The sequence below is a fragment of the Thamnophis sirtalis genome, unplaced genomic scaffold (assembly GCF_051295495.1).
Source record: "Thamnophis sirtalis isolate CommonGarterSnake01/CBP01778 unplaced genomic scaffold, rThaSir2_p1.2 scaffold_4, whole genome shotgun sequence".
NCBI lineage: Eukaryota > Metazoa > Chordata > Lepidosauria > Squamata > Natricidae > Thamnophis > Thamnophis sirtalis.
Genome location: NW_028261384.1, coordinates 62,506,911 through 62,527,717, shown reverse-complemented (window position 1 = coordinate 62,527,717; position 20,807 = coordinate 62,506,911). Strand labels below are relative to the sequence as shown.

The 20,807-nt window shown below is 41.0% G+C and overlaps 1 protein-coding gene across 17 annotated transcripts in view; it reads left to right on the top strand.

Moving 5' to 3' along the window:
• Positions 1 to 20,807, top strand: part of LRRFIP2 (LRR binding FLII interacting protein 2) — a 194,946-nt gene that overhangs the window by 155,676 nt on the left and 18,463 nt on the right. For 10 of the 17 annotated variants that reach the window (XM_087713025.1, XM_087713024.1, XM_087713026.1 and 7 more), the window contains 8 exons: positions 525 to 596; positions 2,566 to 2,736; positions 5,638 to 5,730; positions 15,441 to 15,533; positions 16,721 to 16,822; positions 17,046 to 17,166; positions 18,201 to 18,250; positions 20,540 to 20,660. In XM_087713025.1, coding sequence (XP_087569151.1) covers positions 525 to 596; positions 2,566 to 2,736; positions 5,638 to 5,730; positions 15,441 to 15,533; positions 16,721 to 16,822; positions 17,046 to 17,166; positions 18,201 to 18,250; positions 20,540 to 20,660 — 823 coding nt within the window. The remainder of the gene's footprint in view (positions 1 to 524; positions 597 to 2,565; positions 2,737 to 5,637; positions 5,731 to 15,440; positions 15,534 to 16,720; positions 16,823 to 17,045; positions 17,167 to 18,200; positions 18,251 to 20,539; positions 20,661 to 20,807) is intronic. The other 7 variants (XM_087713033.1, XM_087713038.1, XM_087713035.1 and 4 more) reach the window with 5 other exon arrangements.

Here is a 20,807-nt window from a genome sequence, read left to right as displayed (position 1 = left end):
AAAATGAGGTGATATGATTATGGGATGCTTTAAATGCCCATAAAAGTGGCTGTGTTGCTGAATAATTGAAATTCAGTTATGTCATTGCAGAGGGGGCTCACACATCAGAACTTTGAATCTGATTTGTAGTGCCCTGCTTTAAGTTAGGGACAACTTTTAATGGTTTCTAACCGACCAATCATAAGTTGAGGACTACCAGTATATAGAACTCTGCTGTTATAATGTTTTAGTTTGCAAATGTCATTAAGCACCTTTTCAGATTTGTATTCAAAATAAGATTGTGAACAGTTTATATCTGAAATTGGTGTTCTCAGAGATTTTGTATTTTAAATGTACATAGGCCTGTATAAGAAATACTGACTTAAATTTTATTATGTCATATTCAAGTATCAGGGATATATCATTAATTTAATCTGTAATTTGATAGTAAAACTTACACCAAATCACCTAATTTTTAAATCATACAATTATATAATCAATCTTTATGATGTTCTTATGCAATGGTTCATTCCTATGTCCTGCAGGATATCTATGATCTTAAGGACCAGATACAAGATGTAGAGGGGAGATACATGCAGGGACTTAAAGAACTAAAGGTATTAGGTTTCTCCCAAGCATGTACTCACTATGGTAATACTGTGGTAATGACATTTTTGCAAATTTCATTAAGAGTTTACTAACATACTAATTACTCCTTTTATTAAGGATGTGTCCAATGAGTAAATTGGAAAATGGGTTTTGTACATAGTTATTAGTGTATATTACCTTTTACTTCAGTAGCTGCAAATGTGAAAGACAGTTTGCTGAATTATGTTATTTAGCAAATGTTGTATTAATAGTAGTAGTAATAGATTGTGCTATCAAGTACTATCATATTGGTGTCAATTCTTAGTGACCACATAATTAGATTTTCTTAGTAACATTCAGTTTCTAAACTCATGTCTTCCAATGGTGCATCTATTGCCACTGTAACTCTGTCCATTCACATTGCTCCTGTATGTCCTTCTCTTTCCTTCCACCTTTCTCAGCATTAGAGCCTTCTCCAGAGAATTAAGTCATCACATAGTATTTCTGAAGTAGGATAATTGAAGTACTTAATATTATATAATGTAATTTCCTTTCAATAATTTGAATTGTCAAGTAAACATTTTATAAGACTAATAATTAGGAACCACTCTGTTAGAAATTGATAGTGAAATTAAAATTAGAATTCTGTTCTGAAGTGAAGTAATAAACCACTAGATAATTTTTAGTAATTCTTTAAGTCACATGAGGAGCACGTAAAGAAAAAATAAATGAAGTACATACCAAATACATCATTTAGAAAGAAAATGCAAAATAAGGCTTATATTTGTGTATTTGATTCCAGGGCCAAATGTCAATCTTTGTTTATAGAATTATTGGTTATAGATATGAGTATGTTATATTAAAAAATTATCTGAATATTGTACATTTAACATTCAGGACACTTCCTAAACTTTAGAATCTAAAGGATGTTGTACATAAAATGTGACTTGATTTTTCAATAATTTTGTCTTTTTATTGATCCTTCTTCAATGAGTGGGAAGTAAACACTTTTCACTTGTGCTTAAAACTCTTTGATTCAAATACTACTCATAAGAACAGCTCTGCTGGTTTTGACCAAGAATCATCTCATGTTACTATTTTGTTGGAGATATCTTACTATTAGTGTTGCCCTGAAACTGGTATTTGAAAGCATATCATCCCTAGACTGAAGCTGATATTAAATCTTCAGGATAAATAGTCATTGAAGTCCTGTGTTTTTCATGAATTTTTCATCTTCCCTTATAAAACTCTTTTCAAAGTCTGTCTGACTTATTCTCACTGTGTATGAAAGTTGTTCAATGTACATAAATTTTATTAGATATTTAAACATTTTTTAAAAAAATTGCAGTATGCAAAAGTCAATACCATTTTTGGGGGAAGGGGCATGATTCATTTTTAAACTAATACTCTCAAACCATTCAGGTATAGATTTGGACACCAAGGGGTACCATTTATTGTGTGTGTCTGTGTGTTTCTCTCTCTCTCTCTCTCTGTGTGTGTATCTGCAAATTTATATATAACTTTGCTTCCCAATTGTAAAGTTATATTACTGTTCAAAAAATCCACTAGTTGAATTTGATAGGATTAAAGTCATTTCTTATTGGACTAAAGTCATTTCTTAGCCATAATATTAGTGGTGACTATGAAGTTTGAAAGAAGTTAAAGACAGAAATATGCATTTCTTAGACTTCAGTTTATGAAAAAAATGCTGTGATTAATGATTATACATAAATATAAAAATTACTTGCTAATTGTTTTTGGTAGATCAAACTAACATAACTGTATTCTAAAACTATTATAAATAACTTGCTTAAATTGCTGGCATTGGCAAAGAAAATAATAAAATCAATTCCTTAAATGTCCAGGTGCATGTTAAAATTTCATTGACTTGCATATTTAAACATACTTAACTAGAAAAATAACATGATTAAGTATGGAACATTTTGTGTGCTTCTATTTAAATAATGCTTAATAAATAAAGGAATAAAATGTTTCTAGGAGTCACTTGCTGAAGTTGAAGAGAAATACAAGAAGGCCATGGTTTCTAATGCCCAGCTTGATAATGAAAAAAACAATTTAATCTATCAAGTGGATACTCTAAAAGATGTCTTTGAGGAAAGAGAAGAGCAATTAGCAGAATACTATAGGGAAAATGAAGAAAAGACTAAGGTACAATTTATAATTTATTGTATGCAGAATGTAGATTTTAAATAGCAGAATATTAAACAATATGTGTGTACTTAGGCATATTAGTACTTGAAAATAACATTGTATACTTTTAATGAAGACAAAAACCTTACTAAGATCTATGAGGGCTCAGACATGGAAAAATTAATTTGTTTTAGCAGCAATTTGCCCTCCTTTTCTTTCTTTTGATTCTGCTACTCTTCTTCTTAAATACTGACCAGCCATTTGTCTGAAATGGTATAGAGCATGGGTGCCAAAGTAAATTTAATTGCGGGCTGGATCAGCATTATGATTGCCCTAAAAGGGCCAGTTAGGTGTGACTGGGTAGATGTATCGGGTGGTCATATGACCAGGTGGGTGTGGCCAACTCAACCTGGCTAGCTTGACGTTGCTTACATCAAGAGACCAGACAAGGCTGGGAGAAGGGATCCAGAGGTCTCGACTGGAGAGGAAGGAGAGGCCAGGGCTAGCACCAAAGCCTCATCCATCAGAGGAGCCTTGATGTCTGGGAGGGATCACACAAGTGAGCAGCAAGGCCAGAACATCTTCTGGCATTGCAAGCTGGGTGCCTGGTGGGGCTACGCAGACAGGAGAAAGGTACTGTATGGCTTGGGGGAGTCCCATTACCACTCCGGCATGACATCTAACAGGTAGTTCAGCTGCCCCCAAGAATGTGCCATCTCATCTGATGAATGAGGCTTTGATGCTCACACTGGTCTCTCCTTCCTCTGTTGGAGACCTCCAGATCCTCCCCCCCCATCCCCCTGCATTTGCAAAGCTGTGCTGGCCCCCTGCAGCAGCCGAACGGTAGTGATGCATGGCAGGCCAACTGCCTGATCCTGTCTGCCTGACACCGAATGGGCAGTTGGCCTGCCGCACCACGCCACCCTCACTTGATCCTGCCTGCCTGACAATAGCAACTCCAGGGTCTCCACAGGGCACAGATGTCTTTGATCATGTATTATGCCACCCAATGCTCCTGTCCTGCTCCGTGCTTTTCTGATGCTGTGGGGTGGAGGCATCAGTGCTTGTGTGAGGCTGGGGGTCTAAAGGTGCTGGGGTGGAGGGGGACAGGCCATTTGGTTTTAGACTAGAGTCCAGGCTGAGAGTCCAAAATGGGAAGCCCTGGCTCACAGCTGCCTGGACCATTGCTCGTGACAGCTTCCTATTTTTAACCACCCTCTCCATTAGAGTTCAGCTGCTCTTCCCACCACATCCCAGCATTGACCCCTCCAGGGCACCCTTTCCAGCTGTACACAAGCACCAATGCCCTGCCAGCCTCTCCCCAGACATCAGTAACAGACATATGCAAGCAGCCTTTGCCTGCCACATCCCCAGACATCCTTCCCAGCCCTGCTTCCCTAAGAGGACACCCAGCAGTGCTTACTTTCTCAAAGCTGCTGCCAGTGCCACCCTGGGGTGAGGCAAGGCCAAAAGCCTGGCAAAGAATCCGGCCGCAGAGGCGAGAGGCCAGGCCAGGTGCAGAGGTGAGGCAAGGTGCAGAGGCAAAAGGATGGGTGGGGTGAGGCCACTAAGCACAGCCAGTCTCCACATGCTTGCCGCCTCCTGTGTGTGCGCCCAACAGGATGGGGTGGGCCTGGCCAACACAATGCGGGCTGGCCCCCTGCAATTTCCACGATGACCTTGCGGCCTGATCTGACTACATCACGGGCTGGATTCGGCCCACGGGCCTTGAGTTTGACACCTCTTGCCTGGGAAGGGAATTGGACTTGAAGACCAAGGTCCTTTGCAACTGTTATTCTGTTATTCCTTGCCCATGATGATTACAGTTTACTAAAACAGATTTGAAAAATGCTGTCAGATATAGGGGTAAATTGACAATATTGGCCTAATGTCAAGCATTGGAGACAAACAGGGAGTCTATTCAAAATTGGGTCTTGATTACAATATTGGAGTTTAGGGGGTTAGGATGAGGATGAGGTGTTTACTCAGATATTGTGAAAATGCTTAAGCCAGATTTCATAATTTGGTTCCTTTAACTGTGAGTAGTTACAATTCTTGTCTATCTAATAAATGAGGGATGCTGTGAATCAGTGGCTAAGACACTAAGATTGTCGATCAGAAAGGTTGACAGTTCAGCAGTTCGAATCCCTTGTGCTGCGTAAGCTTGTCCCAGCTTCTGCCAACCTAGCAGTTCGAAAGCATGTAAAAATACAAGTAGAAAATAGAAACCACCTTTGGTGGGAAGGTAACAGCTTTCTGTGCGCTTTTGGCATTTAGTCATGCCAGTCACATGACCACGGAAACGTCTTTGGACAGTGCTGGCTCTTTGGCTTTGAAATGGAGATGAGACTGTTCCCTAGAGTCAGGAACGACTAGCACACAGGTTGGCAACCTTAAACACTCAAAGAGCTACAAATGTCCTAACCGGAAGCCCCCCTGTTCAATTCTGAAGTCAACCTTAAGTCCGGTTCCCCACCATAGTCTCCTAGTGCAGCATCGTTTTTCCTCTACTTGTCCTAATTAAAAGCCCTACCAATTATGGAGCTGGCCAGAAAACCCACTCCTTGCCATAGAGTCTCCTGGGGTGCTGTGTTCCCTCCCCCCCCCAACTGGAAGCTCCTCTCAAAATTATGGTGCCAACTGGTGACAGGGAACCACAGCAGAGAGATGAAAGAGCCACATGTGGCTCCACAGCCATGGGTTGCTGACCCCTGGATTAGCACATATGTGCAAGGGGAACCTTTATCTTTACCTTACATAATAAATATTAAGAGTACCCTCTTACTAGATGACAGAATCTTGAAATTAGTTTACATCATTGTAACAAGGTTCAAAATATTATTTAATAATAACCAAAGCTACTGAAACAAATTCTAAAGTCATCTAATTTCCACTTTTTTTATTTTTTTTGTTCAAAAGGAATTGGAAAGACAGAAACATATGTGCAGTGTGCTACAGCATAAAGTAAATGAACTCAAGGAAAGCCTTTGCCAAAGAGATGAATTAATAGAGGTACATACTCATGCTGGAAAATAACTAATAATATTGTGAATGGTGTTTAAATGGTGGTGTATAATTTATTTCCTTAAGTTTGACATGTACTACACTGTTTGTGCTTTTCCTCCAAGTTTATACTTTGAGAAAATAATGAAATAGTTTTTTCTTTATATGAAGGGCTCCAGATAGCAAACATTTGTGATACAAATTGTTTCTGTGTCCAGAGAGGATTGCAGTGCTTAGATGTTATATTGATATATCATTTATCTTGCTGCCCAACACTTTTTCTTTCTGAGCCAGCTGTTTTAGTTTCCAGATTGGTTCTAAATTATTGGATATCTTGCTTTGTTAATACTGAAGTTGCAGAAGCTCACTTAAAATTTCAATGTCATGATCCCTATTTACTTACTTATTTTAAACCTTTACATGCCATTAACAATTCCAAAATAGTTTTTAATATGATTAAACAATGAAATTAATTGATAAACAATAACACTTATTATAAAATGTAAAATAGACATGATTAAATTTATAATAAAATATTAAGACAGTTTATAATTTTCATGACAGTAATGTGGCTACCCTAGTTAGTAACTACAATATCTTTTGCTCCATAAGACACACTTTTTTTTCTCCCAAAAGTGGGTGGAAATGTCTGTGCATCTTATTGAGCGGATATGGGCAGCATGCAGCAGCGGTGAACAGCAGCAGCAATCCCTAATGCCTGGAACAGCTGATCGGCAGTATTCCGGGAGGCTGATCCAACAGCTGATCAGTTGCTTGGAGTTGCTTGAAGACTCCAGCGTTCCCTGGTGGAGGCAGTAGACATGGAGGAAACAGGGACTAGCCAGATGAATACCAGATGGCCGCTGGGAGACAGAGGCAGATTTTTTTTTCTTGTTTTCCATCTCTAAACCTAGATGCGTCTTATAGTCAAGGGCATCTTACGGAGCGAAAAATACAGTAGGTTCTCAAATGAAGCAGTTTCTTCTCAGCTTAATTTGCTTATATAAACATGCTTGTCAGGTAAGCTCCCTGTTGGGAGAGCGAGTACGTTCAGCAAAGCGTTGTGAGAGTTGTGTTGGAGAACACACAAACCAGCATACAGGGACGCTGCAGTATAAATAGGCTTTTACTTTTGTGGAAATAGAAGTATCAGAGTCCATCAAACAGTCCAAGTCATACACGGATAAGACAGTCAGTCATCAAGGTCTTTCCGTTAAGGGATAATCCAAATAACATAGTCCAATAATCATATAATCAGTCCGGTACACAAGGTTTGCTAACAGTTGCAAAACTTACAACAGCTCACGGCAATTTCTAACAGCCAACTTCCAAAAACACTCAGATCAGATCAGCCCAGCATCTAATGAACAGCGAGCTAACAGTCATTCTGGCTCCCTCTTATGGCTGATGGAGGAAAGCAGCAACCAATCATATTTTACAGTATGATTTAAAGAAACAGGTACAACATTGTTATATGATTTATATATTGCGAACCCAACCGTTAGATTATATTCCTAACATTCTCCCCTTTGGGTAGGACAATATATACATCTTACAATCTTAATCCGTATTCCTTGAAACAACGTTTATGCTTTATATTACCTTGGGCCTTAGTAAAATGGTCTGCAATGTTATGTTCAGACATGCAGTACTCCAGTGAAACTAATTTACCATTCACACTTTGCCTTACATTTAGATATCTTAGATCAGTGTGTTTTGACCTAGTTTTTACAGCAAGATTGGATACCATCTGAATTGCTGCTTGATTGTCTTCAAAAACAACAATGGGCTCTCGTATGTCAATCCCCATATCAAGTAGGAGTTATTTATAACAAACCAAATCTGTACATAATAATGACAAACATGAGAATTCAGCCTCCATAGTCGATAGACTTAAATGTTTTTGTCTAATAGACTGCCATCCAATTAGTGCTTTTCCCAGGAATACAACAAACCCTGATGTTGATTTCCGTGTAGACACATCTGTAGCAAAACGTGTATCAGCATATGCAGTTAAGCTCAGATCACCTCTAGGTTCTAAATACAAAGCATTGTTTGCTTAAGATATCTTAATATCCTCTTAGCAGCTTGCCAGTGCCTTTCAATAGGTTCAGCGTTAAACCTGGCTAATTGATTTACACTATATGATATGTCAGGCCTTGACCAATTACTCAGATACGATAAACTATCAATCAATGATTGATAAATACCTTGATCAAATACAGGGCTTTTTACATCATCATGGCTAAATTCCTGACCCATTATAGTTTTAGCTGGTTTATACTGTTCCATCCTAAACGTTCTGAGTAGCTGGTTAATCTTCTCAGTTTGTGAGATTTTGTATCCTCCCCTAGTTTTATCTATCTTTAACTCAAAATATTGCCTAATCTCACCGAGATGTTTTATACTGAACTTCATCCTTAACAGTGTTATAATCCTCATAGCTTCTTGCTCAGTTTCAGTGATTAATGCTATGTCATCAGTGAACAATACCAACAATGAAATCACACCATTCCTTTCTTTCTTAAACAAACATGGATCAGCCATGCCAGCTTTAAGACCTATCTTAGTTAACTCTTTCACTATACATTGATTCCATTCATATCCTGATTGCTTCAAGCCATACAGACTTTTTTTCAACCTCCAGCAATCAGTTTTACTATCAGTTTTTAATCCTGCAGGCTTCTGTAAATATATAGTATGTTGCAACGGTGCATGAAGATATGCTGTCTCTACATCTAAATGATTAAATATATATTTATTCTTAGCTGCCCACACTAATGCTGCACGTAACGTTGTAGCCTTTAAACTAGGCGCAAAGACCTCATCATAGTAATTTGCTTACTGAGCAAACCCTTGTGCAACTAACCTGGCTTTATGGGTTACCGTCCCATCTACGCTATTTTTAATTTTGAAAATCCATTTACAACCAATGGCATGTTTACCTGGTGGTAACTTTATATTTTCATATACCTCTAACCTTTGCAATTATTTCAATTACTTTTCCATTGCATCTTTCCAAGCTTTCAGTTGGATATAAAGTTAATTCTTGGTAATTAGCAGGAACCTTATTTGCCTGACATGGTATAGACGCCTGATACCTGTCAGGTGGTCTAGTTACACGTATTTCAGGACTCACCAGTGGACTTTCCTGTATAACCTGCTCTTGTTCTTCTGGTTCGTCATGTACTTCTTCTTTAATTTCTTTAACTACCGTTTTTCTTACCTCATCATTAGGGACTCTACTTGGGTGTTGATAATTACATTATCATTTGTATCTAATTTATTCCACCCCACAGTCTTTCCGGCAAACCTGAATCAGCTATCATAGTCCGAGCTATAGCCTGTAATGTTTGCCCCCTTCGTTCTACAAAAGAGTTATGTTGTGGCCTATAAGGAGCAAAATGTTTGTGCTTGATTCCAGCTGTTCTTAACATTGTTTGGAATTTATAATCGGTAAACTCCGTCCCATTATCAGTAACTACAGTAATAACCTTGGCTTTCATCTTTCTCTCCGCAAACCTCAGCCAATTAAAGAAATGCTGAAACGTTTCTGTTTTGCTTTTCATTAAGTAACAGAAACCGTATCGGGAATAATGATCTATGATACTCAAAACATAACAGGCACCTTCCAAATTGAGTTTTAAAGGTCCTATTAAATCAGCAAAAACAACCTCCAGAGGTTCCTTTGTTTTAAAACCATTTAGTCTGTTTGCTGGAGTAACTTTGCTTTTCTCCTGATTGCAAACATTGCAGTTTAAATATTTTCCGCCTGGTTTTAGTTTTACTCCTTCTGCCAACTTAACATTTTGTTGCAGCATCTTGAAATTAATGTTCCCCATGCATCTATGTAGTAAATGTATGCATTCATCATGGGGTTTAACATTATGATAAGCTGTGTTAGCCATCTGGTATAACATACACACTTTTTTTAAAGTAGCAGTAATCCTGTTATCCTCCCTTTCAATAATACAGATATCTCCCCTAAAGTTACCACATAGCCAATGTTAACCAGAGCCCTAACTGATAGTAAGTTGAATTTCAGGTTAGGTACATATAACATTGGTAACTGCTCATTTTAAGGGGAGGGATGCGGGCAATCCTCTACAGGGTAGGGCTGAGGAGTTCGGATAAAGTTGCTCGGCTTTGGGCAAACCTGGACTCCAATTGCGCAAAGCCAGCTGAGGTACTGGGGGAGGGTCTTGAACGACATTGTTGGATTGATTTCCAGTCTGTACTCCCAAGGAAGTGGACAAGGCCATCGGAGCAGTGAGTGCCTCCACATGTGTACTGGATCCGTGTCCCTCCTGGCTGGTCGCGAACAGCAGGGAGGTGACACGGGGCTGGATCCAGGCGATAGTGACCGCTTCTCTCCAGGAAGGGTCCTTTCCCCCCCCTCTAAAGGTGGCGGTGGTGAGACCCCTGCTGAAGAAGCCATCCTTGGATCCAGCCGTTCTTAATAACTACCGTCCAGTCTCCAACCTCCCCTTTGTTGGGAAGGTTGTTGAGAAAGTGGTGGCCTCTCAGCTCCAGCGGTCCTTGGAGGAAACCGATTATCTAGACACCTTCCAATCTGGTTTCAGGCCTGGCTACAGCACGGAAACTGCTTTGGTCACACTGGCCGATGATCTTTGGAGAGCCAGAGACGGGGGGCGGGCCTCCATTCTGGTGCTCCTTGACCTCTCAGCGGACTTCGATACCATCGACCATGGTATCCTTCTGCGGCGGTTGCGAGAGGTGGGGGTGGGAGGCACCGTTCTTCGGTGGTTCTCCTTCTACCTCTCGGACAGGTCGCAGTCAGTGTTGGTTGGAAGGCAGAGGTCGACCCCTAGGCCCCTTAATTATGGGGTGCCGCAGGGGTCGGTCCTGTCCCCCCTCCTGTTTAACATCTACATGAAGCCGCTGGGAGAGATCATCCGATGGCACGGGATAAAATACCACCAATATGCGGACGATACTCAATTGTATCTGTCCGCCCCGTGCCAGCTCAGTGAAGCGGTTGAAGTGATGTGTCAGTGCCTGGAGGATGTTAGGGTCTGGATGGGGGTGAACAAGCTGGCTCTCAATCCTGACAAGACCGAGTGGCTTGTGTTTTTCCCTCCCACAAATTGGCCAGGTATTCCATCTCTCAGGCTGGGGGGTGAAATTATACGCCCCTCAGACAGGATTCACAATTTGGGAGTCCTCCTGGATCCACAGCTGACTTTAGATCACCATTTGTTGGCTGTGACCATGGGGGCATTTGCCCAGGTTCGCCTGGTGCACCAATTGCGTCCCTACCTGAACCGGGAGGCTCTCACAACAGTCACTCATGCCCTTGTGACCTCAAGACTGGACTACTGCAATGTGCTCTACATGGGGCAGCCCTTGAAGAGTGTTCGGAGACTTCAACTTGTCCAGAATGCAGTCGCGCGAGCGATTGTGGGTGCGCCTCGGTACACCCACGTTACACCTATCCTCCGCGAGCTGCACTGGCTGCCTATTGGTCTCCGGATACGCTTCAAGGTGCTAGTCGTCACTTATAAAGCCCTACATGGTATTGGACCTGGGTACTTGAGAGACCGCCTTCTGCCAATTACCTCCCATAGACCCATTAGATCCCACAGATTAGGCCTCCTCTGAATTCCATCTACCGGCCAATGCCGGCTGTCGACCACCCGAAGGAGGGCCTTCTCTGTGGCTGCTCCGGCCCTCTGGAACTATCTCCCCGTGGAGATTCGGACCCTCGCCACCCTTCAGGCCTTCCGTATAGCCATTAAGACCTGGCTGTCCCAGCAGGCCTGGGGTTGTTGAGTTCCACCCCTACTCGAATTGGTTGTGCTTGTTGTGTTTTTTAAATTGTCTGTATTGTTGTCTCATTTTTTGTCTTACTTTTTTGTATTTGTTCCCCTCCCTTTGGCTTTTGTTCAGCCACCCTGACTCCCTTTGGGAATAGGGCGGCATACAAGTCGAATAAATCCAAATCCAATCATTTAGGAATGAATATCATGCATTACCTTCACCAGATGCCTTCACCTTCCATCCATTTGCCAGAAATACATGTTCCTTGATCATTGTTATTTTTACAAATCTTTTTCTTTCTCTAGCAATGCACTGTGATGCTCCACTATCAATAACCCACAAATCATGGTTTACTGGTGCATTGCTAGACATAGCCAAAGTAGACATAGCTAAATTGAGATTAGCATTTTTTCTAGCTGTTCCGGCATTCTGTTGTTTTGCCTTTTTACAGAACCTAGTTATATGTCCCTTAATCCCACAAGAAAAACATTTTCGAACAGTATAGGCAGTAGAATGTGATTCCTCATATTGTGGTGGTTTCTCTCTCAGTTGTTCCCTCTCCATCCTTCTCCTTGACCCTTCCAACAGTCGTGCAATAATGTCAGTCAATGTTAGTTCATTTCAGGTTAGGACGTCAAGAGAAGATACAAAAACATCATAACTCCCATCCAGTGAGGAAAGTATGATATAAACTTGATGTAGCTCAGAGAAAATTAGTTCTTTTTCATGTAGCTCCTGAAAAAACCCTTTCATAAAGGTTAAATGAGCTAACATATCTCCACCTTGTTTTAAAATTGATGGAAATAAAATTTTAATTGAATTCATGGGATTTTCTTATTGAAGTCTTTTTAATTAATTCTTATTCAATTGTCATATCTCTTCCTCAATCTAGAGCAGTGGAGTGCTGGAGAGCCGGAAGAGAGCAGTTAGCCGGTGTGCATACGTGTGGTGGCCAGCTGTTCTTTGGGGTTCCGTTGTGCCCATGTGTGCCAGCCAGCTTCTCCTCCAGGTTCCGTCGTATACATGCAGGCCGGAACCGGGAAGACCAGCTGGCAACTGCGCATGCCCACAGAGAGGGCTTGACGTGCCACCTATGGTATATGTGCCGTAGGTTTGTCATCACAAATCTAGGATCTTCTACCAGAGGCTTGGAAGTTTGAGGATTCTGTACCCTATGTAGCACTGCACTCTTTTGGATAGATTGCATTGAAATTCCTGGGTTCTATTAGAGCCACTCTCCCAGCTAATGAGTCATAGCCCTGAGTCTATGGGATCTCTTTAGCCTTTCCACATGCTCTCTAATTTCTCATTCAGATTCTGATATTTCTCCAGTTTCTCATGCTCCTCTTTCCTGGTGTTGCTGTCACTTACTCACTACATCTATCATCACCACTGTCTTTTAGTCCTTGTCTACTGTCATGATGTCTGATTGATTGGCCAGTACATGCTTGTATGTTGAAGCCAGAAATTCCAATTTTAGCCCTGCTATTCTCTGTCACATTCTGTGGAATCTCCTATCTGGACTTGAGAGGGTATAGACCAGCGATGGCGAACCTTTTTTGGCTCGTGTGCCATAAGTGGGGGGAGCGCAGGGGGGGTGTCATGTGCGCGCGTGCCGCACACATGCAATGCGTGAACACCCTCCCCCTCCCCAGTGAGAATGCACGCAGTACAGGCACTCCCCTCCATTTTTTGCATACTTTTTCCACCTTCCCCAGCCTTCAGAGGCTTTATAGAAGCCTGGGGAGGGCGAAAATAGCCTGCCCCCCCCGGAAGCTTCAGAGACCTTCAGGAGGCTTCCCTGAAGCCTCCAGAGCAGTCAAAATGACCCTCCGAGCAAACAGGAAGTCACTTACGGTTTGCTCAGAGGGTCGTTTTGAGCACTTCGGAAGCTTCAGGAGGCTTCGCGCCTCGCGTGCCCTGACAAACAGGCACAGTGCTATTCACTGACCTAGGGGAATCGCCAAGCCGCATGAGCGCCTGTTCGCTGCTGCCCAGCTCCCATGGCTTGGCGCCCTCCAAATGCCAGTGAATGGCACTCTGCATGGCTGGAGAGAGAGGTTGCGCGAGCGGCTGTTCCGCTCTCACTCACCCACCTCCCAGCCTCACGATGCATGGCCCAGCTCTCATTATGGAGCCAGGACACTGCCAACGCTGCCGCCATCCCAGCCTGGCTTTTTCCACGGCTTCCAACCCTAGTCTTTCGGCAATGGCATAGAGCATGCGCCCAGAGCGGCCACTGCTGAAAGACTCGGGTTGGAAGCTGCGGAAAAAAACAGGCTGGGATGGTGGTGGCAGTGGAGGTGCCCTGGCTCCGTAATGAGAGCTGGGCCATGCATCATGAGGCTGGGAGGTGGGTGAGCGAGAGCGGAACAGCTGCTCGCGCAACCCTCCTCTCCATCCGTGCAGAGCACCATTAACTGGCATTTGGAAGGCGCCAAGCCGCGGGAGCCGGGTGGCGGCGAACAGGTGCTCATGTGGCTTGGCGATACCCCTAGGTCAGTGAATGGCGCTGTGCCCGGCTGCAAAGTGGATTTGCCGTGTGACTGCTCATGAGCGTGGTCGCTTAATGGCTGTTGTGTTGCGCAGCCATTCACTGATGAGGCTGCGCCTGGCTCTTTGGGAGCCCGCTCACAAGAGAGAAGCCGCCTGGCAACCCCGCTCTTCAGCTGGGCACAGCGCTGCTCAGCAACCTAGCGGTATCCCAAAGGCACCAAGCTACGTGATCACCTTTGCCTCCCCCCAGGTTCCCGTGGCTTGGCACCTTTGGAATACTGCTAGGTTGGTGAGAGGTGCTCTGCCTGGCTGGAGGTAGGAGCTTATATGCAGGGGGGGGGGCGCATATATTTTTGCTCACCAGAAAAATGTGGCATGGCTATATTATGAGGACATGTCGTATTTTCGAGGAAACATGGTAGTTCCACCTTTTAAGTTGCAGTTCTGAAATAAATGAACTTTTGCATGATATTCTAATTTTTCGCGTTTCACTTGTAATGTAATAGTGATATTGTACCAATACTTTAAATGTTTGAATATTATTAAAGTTTTGGTCAAATTATATGTTTATACATTGATTTGTGGTAGTCCTCAACTTACAATCATAATGGAACTTGCCAATTATATGCAGAAATATGAGGTACCCATGTGATTACCTCACTTAATGATCCCAATCACTACTCTCCCTATTATAGTTATTAGCAGAGCCTGAGGTGCCACAGAGGTGGAGGAAGCCATAGGAGACCTGGTGCACGCCCAGGTTTGCATTGCAAAACCTTCAGTTCAGATGTTGCCTCTGTTAGGTCTCCCAGGACTTCTCCACTCCCTTCCCATGCTCCCCTTCCTGCATCATTGCGATTGTGGCCACTCCTAAAATTATGCCCACTTCTGGAACAGTGAATGCAGCCACAACTGTGCAGAATGGCGATGTGGCAGAATAGCTGCTTCCTAGAGGAAATCTATCCTAAAAGGTAAGTGGTCAAGCCACGATGTGGGGTGGGGAAGACTGTACAACCTAGTGGAGTGGGAAGCAGATCCAAGCCCTTTGAGGCCCAGCAAGGCAGGATAGGGGAAATGGTGGAGAGGGCTCTGTGGCATCCTTGTGATTGGTCATAAGGGTGGGTGAATTGCCAAGTGAAGCACAAGGTGCTACAGCGGCCATAAATTTGGGTATGAGTCCTAAATCTCTTTTTTCAGTGCTATTTTTATTTTGAATGGTTGCTGAATGAATAGTCATGAATCAAGGACTGTCTATAATGCTAGACAGTTGTAGGTTATTTGAACATCAATCCTAAATCTGTTTATAACTCTTCAAATCTTTGTTCATAAAACCTCAGTCTTTCACGTTTCTTTGGCTTATTTACTCACTTCTTTCTATCTTTTTGTAATTCCTTTTACTTGTTTTTCCTCTTCTTTTATTCTTTTCCCTGTGTTTACTGCAGGAGAACCAGCGCATGCAGCAGAAAATAGAATCTATATCCAAAGAGGTGTTTGACCTCCAGGAGACAGTTAATTGGAAAGATAAAAAAATTGGGGTATGAGATTATTCTGAGGTGAAAAATGATTAGGAATAGACTGGCAAAGGTTGACAAGATTGTTAATGGTTTCAGTATGCAGAGGATCTGAATATAGTAATTACAAATACAGCAATAAATTAGATAAAATAAATTAATGCTGGATACTAGAGAATAAATAAGTGCCATTCAAGAGGATGTGCATGAATACATTTATGATAAAACAGAATAGTTTTTCAGTACTTCCAGTGTTGCAGTTAAGTTTTGTATTTGGATGCTAGTTGTTTATGATTAAAAATTATAATATAAAATTAAATATAGATTTGAGAATGGGGGATATGAACCACCTGTTTAGTGACCTATGGATTACCTATAGGTGCAGTTCTCTCTTCACTCCATAGTTATTGGGAATTTACTGATTGGTGGACTGCTGGGGAAACTATTTAAAAGCTTACCAATTTGCTAACTGATTGGCTTCTGAGAAGCAGGTATTCTATAAAATCTAGCATACAAATCAGAATCAGGGCCCTGGACAGAAATTGGAAACCATATGGTTTCCTCTTTCTTTTAATGTTCTTTCACTAAAAACTCTGGTTGACAACATTGTTTCATTTAAATTATAAATCATAATACCATACATATAATTGTGTAGGTCTGCTATCAAATACAAAGGTTTATATCTGAAAATCTTAATGCATCACAGAGGATTGTATTTTCTTGCTCTGTATGGTTCTAGGTTTTGGATGAATATTTTAATGTTCTTTGGTACAGTTTTAATTGCAAAATAGAATTACTAAAATTCATGGTTTTAATTTAGTTGCATTAAGTTTAGTATGTCTGAACTGCATATGACCAAAATTCAATTCAATTCAATCATAATTTATGTGATATATTTTATATTTTATCAATTCCATGTTAGGTTTGGGATTTATTTGTGAGAATGAAAGGCTTAGTCATTGTGGAAGAAATATTACACTGGAATTATATTTAAAGTGTATATGAAATATAATGACCAAGACATATTTGACAGATCCATTATAACTGAGAAATTCTAGTGCTAAATATGACTTTTGTGTCAAACAGAAGATTATGTAAAGCTTTTTTCTACTTTTTGTTTAGTACTCTTCTTGGATTTACAAGAAATCTCTTTTATCTATCACACATTCTTTTTCTATACTATTTCCTTTGTGCTACTTGGCTGTAACCAGGCTCTAGAGAGACAAAAAGAATATTTTGACTGCATTAGAATTGAACGAGATGAGCTCAGAGATGAGCTGGCTAACCTGAAGGAAACAATGAAGAGAGGAGAGGTATGTTAGCAGTAGTACTTTTTACAAATGTAGATTGGGGAATCAGAAGATAGGTAGTGTAATGGAAAGTATAGAATCATTACCACATCATTTTCTCATTTGTACTAATTCATGTATAGAAGCAATAGTGTTGTAACTTTTGATTATGTCAGCTAAGTAAAGAGTTTATCTGTAAAATAAAATTTTCTGATAGATATTGTTAATGTTACTTCCCCCCCTCCAGAAACATGGATTAGTAATAATCCCAAATTGTGATATTAATCATGAACCAGTAATTGGTGCAATTACAGTTGTATCACAAGAAGCTGCTCAAGTTTTGGAATCAGCGGGGGAAGGACCACTAGGTAAATAAGCATTTTCTTAAACGATTAAAATTATATTGGGGCTTCAATGCATATACATTTAAAAATTACACCAAAAGAATTGTACTTTTAGAGAGATCAGCCCTTCAGTTCTATGTAAGTAGTTCCAGCACTCCATAATTTTTTTCAGGCTTAGAAAATTTCTATAGACATACAGTACATTTCTATTTTTAAATATTTAAATTTAAATAGCTTTGTAATAAGAATACTTCCTATAGAAAGTATTCCAAGTATGCGGCATTGAAAGAGCTGGCTAGAAACTGACAATACTAATCAGTTTCACATCTTAGCCTTTAGTTTGTCTCCTAACCTCACCCCTCTTTGGAATTTTCACTTTGGCACTGGAATAATTAACCAGAAGGGAATTGCCATAATATTTATATTCATAGGAAAGGGACAGATGACAAAAAGTAAGCAGGCACACAATAGGGTGTACATCTGACTGTTTGTGTATTGTCCCCACACCTATTTAAATAAACATATTCTTTTGACTATATTCCCCATTGTGTGCCTGCTTACTTTTATAATCTATTGTCTCCAACCTCTCCACTGTGCAAGGGGCAATAGATACAATGTATACTAATTATAATTGTGATCACATAACTGACAGATATTGCAAAAGTTATAAATGCAGGCATTGGTCGTAAAGTTATTTCGGCACTGTTGTAACTATGAATATGCCTGAACAAGGCAGTTGGTAAGTGCGGATTACTATATTCATTAATTATAAGGATTAATGAATCTAACTGCTTAGTTGGCCCTATGCCTTAAATTACAATTATTAAAGTGATCTTACTGTATTTCAGTTATGCCCAAATTACCCTCCTCAAATTTTATTTGTATTTGCAAGTTAAAGATAACAGTCTTAATCCACTATTTTGTAAATTTTGTGTGCTAGCTTTATTTTAAAAAGGTCCACCTGTCTTATTGTGAGTTTTCAGATGGAATTCCAACCATATAAAAGTAGTCTTCAAAAGCCTTAAAATTTGAAAAATTAAACTCTTTGTTTGTTCCAGATGTTAGGCTACGAAAGCTAGCAGGAGAAAAGGAAGAGTTATTGTCACAGGTAAGTCTCCTGAAGATTTCTAAAGTGAAAAAATAAACAACTTCCATAATGAGGTTTTAATTAAATAAAAGAAACTACAGCCGAAGAACTCTTCTGTGTTTATTGACGGAGAATAATCCATGAGGGGCTTTATATATGTTGAATTCTAAGGTTATAACTGGAAACTTGTCGTAAAAAGTTAAACTGGAGATGGAAAACTATCTTACAGATGAAAGATCCTGTTGCTGTATTTAAAGAATGTACAGCAATCTGATCTTATTTATAAAACACAATCTCCATCTTAATTGTACATATGTGTATATATGACCAGGATGGCGAACCTATGGCACGCGTGCCACAGGTGGCACATGGAGCCATTTGTCAGGGCACGTGATCCATTGCCCTCCCCAGGCTTCTGAGGCTTTATAGGAGCCTGGGGAGGGTGAAAACAGCCTCCCCTGTCCCCCCTGGAGGCCCTCCGGAGGCTTCGGGGACCTTCAGGAGGCTTCCCTGAAGGCTCTGGAGACTAAAAACGACTCTACGAGCAAATCGGAAATGATTTCTGGTTTGCTCGTAGGGTCGATTTTAGCCCTCCGGAGCCTTCAGGGAAGCCTCCTGAAGGTCCCTGAAGCCTCCGGAGGGCTTAAACTGACCCTACAAGCAAACCGGAAGTCAGTTTCCGGACTTTCGGTTTGCCCATACAGCCATTTTTTTGCACTCTGGAAGCTTCAGGGAAGCTCCTGAAACCTCCGGAGGGCCTCAGGTGGGGGGAGGCTGTTTTCACCCTCCCCAGGCTCCTATAAAGCCTCTGGAGCCTGACAATGGATCGCAATGAATCGTGTGCCCTGACAAATGGCTCCGCGTGCCACCTGTTGCACACGTGCCATAGGTTTGCCATCACGGTCATATACACTTAAATGTAACTCAGTATAAAGATATATAGATGTCAATTTCTTAATAATTTAATTATTTTTCTGTTACTTACTAAAAATTACATTTTATTAGCAATTTTGAAGGGTATAAAGGGCCATGGCAAAACCTTTTAGGAGCAATAGATAGTGAATTTCTGCTTTATGTATTAAATACTTAATATGTGTATATGGCAAACTCTATTTATTTGTGTATTTGCAAGATTGATATTCCACCTTTCAATCCTGAATCCAAAACTGCAAAGTGTTTCTTTCCTCCTCCTCCCCAACCTTGAGAAGTAAGTTGAGCTGAGATTTAGTGATGGCTCAAAATCATTTCATAAGTTTCTATGGCCCAAAGTGAATGTGAACTTAGGTCTCCCTAGTACCAATCCATCTTTATGCCACATTGATTACATCTGCAGAGAAGAAAACATAAATAAAACCAGACTATTCTAACAATAGCATTTTTGTCTCAGTTAAAACCATTCATATAACATAGCAATTTATTCGGTGCAAATATTCACAACTATTTTTCCTATAATCTTAGCATTTTAAGGAATGTAGATATCCACAGCTAAATTGCCAATTTATTGGAATAGCAGATTGTAGATTTGTAGATTTATTTATTTATAGGCCGCCCTTTTCCCTGAGGGGACTCAGGGCGGCTTACAATCAAAAAAGGAAGGGGAGTGTAGGACAATACCAAAAAGAAATGTGCACAAAGTAAATTAGACAATAAAACTCAACATTCACTCAGCATTCGGGAGGGGCGAAAATAAGATTATCCCCAGGCCTGACGGGCTAGCCAGTTCTTGAGGGCTGTGCGGAAGGCCTGGACGGTGGTGAGGGTACGAATCTCCACGGGGAGATTGTTCCATAGTGTCGGAGCCGCAACAGAGAAGGCTCTCCTCCGAGTAGTCGCCAGTCGGCACTGACTGGCAGATGGAATACGGAGGAGGCCAACTCTATGCGATCTGATGGGACGCAGGGAGGTAATTGGCAGAAGGCGGTCTCTCAAATAGCCAGATCCACTACCATGGAGCGCTTTATAGGTGGTGAGTAGGACCTTGAAGTGCACCCGGAGATCAACAGGTAGCCAGTGCAGCTCACGGAGGATCGGTGTTATGTGGGCGAACCATGGTGCGCCCACGATCACTCGCGCGGCCGCATTCTGGACTAGCTGAAGTCTTCGGATGCTCTTCAAGGGCAGCCCCATGTAGAGCACAGATCTTGTTCAGACAAATCCTGTAACTTTATTTAAAGCTGAAAACAATCGCACTGGATTCCTAATTATAGCAGTAGATGCTAATTATTTGTTAAATATGGTATCCATTCATTTTAGATAAAGAATAAATAAAGTTTGAAGTGAAATATTGAAAATATTGTATTTTAATTTCAGATTAAAAAATTGAAATTGCAATTGGAAGAAGCACAGCAGAAATCCTCTAGGAATGACAGCACAAATTCTGATTTAACAGGACTGGAAAATGGTTCTGATTTGCAATTAATTGAAATGCAGAGTATGTTAATTCATTCAGTATTCATAGAAGTTGCACTTTTAAATAGTCATGTCTTAATTTCTATACAAATTTTGCAATTTTATACCAGATGATAAAACAGATTTAATGAAGGTATTTGTATATAGTTTTGGATGTATACGGTACAAT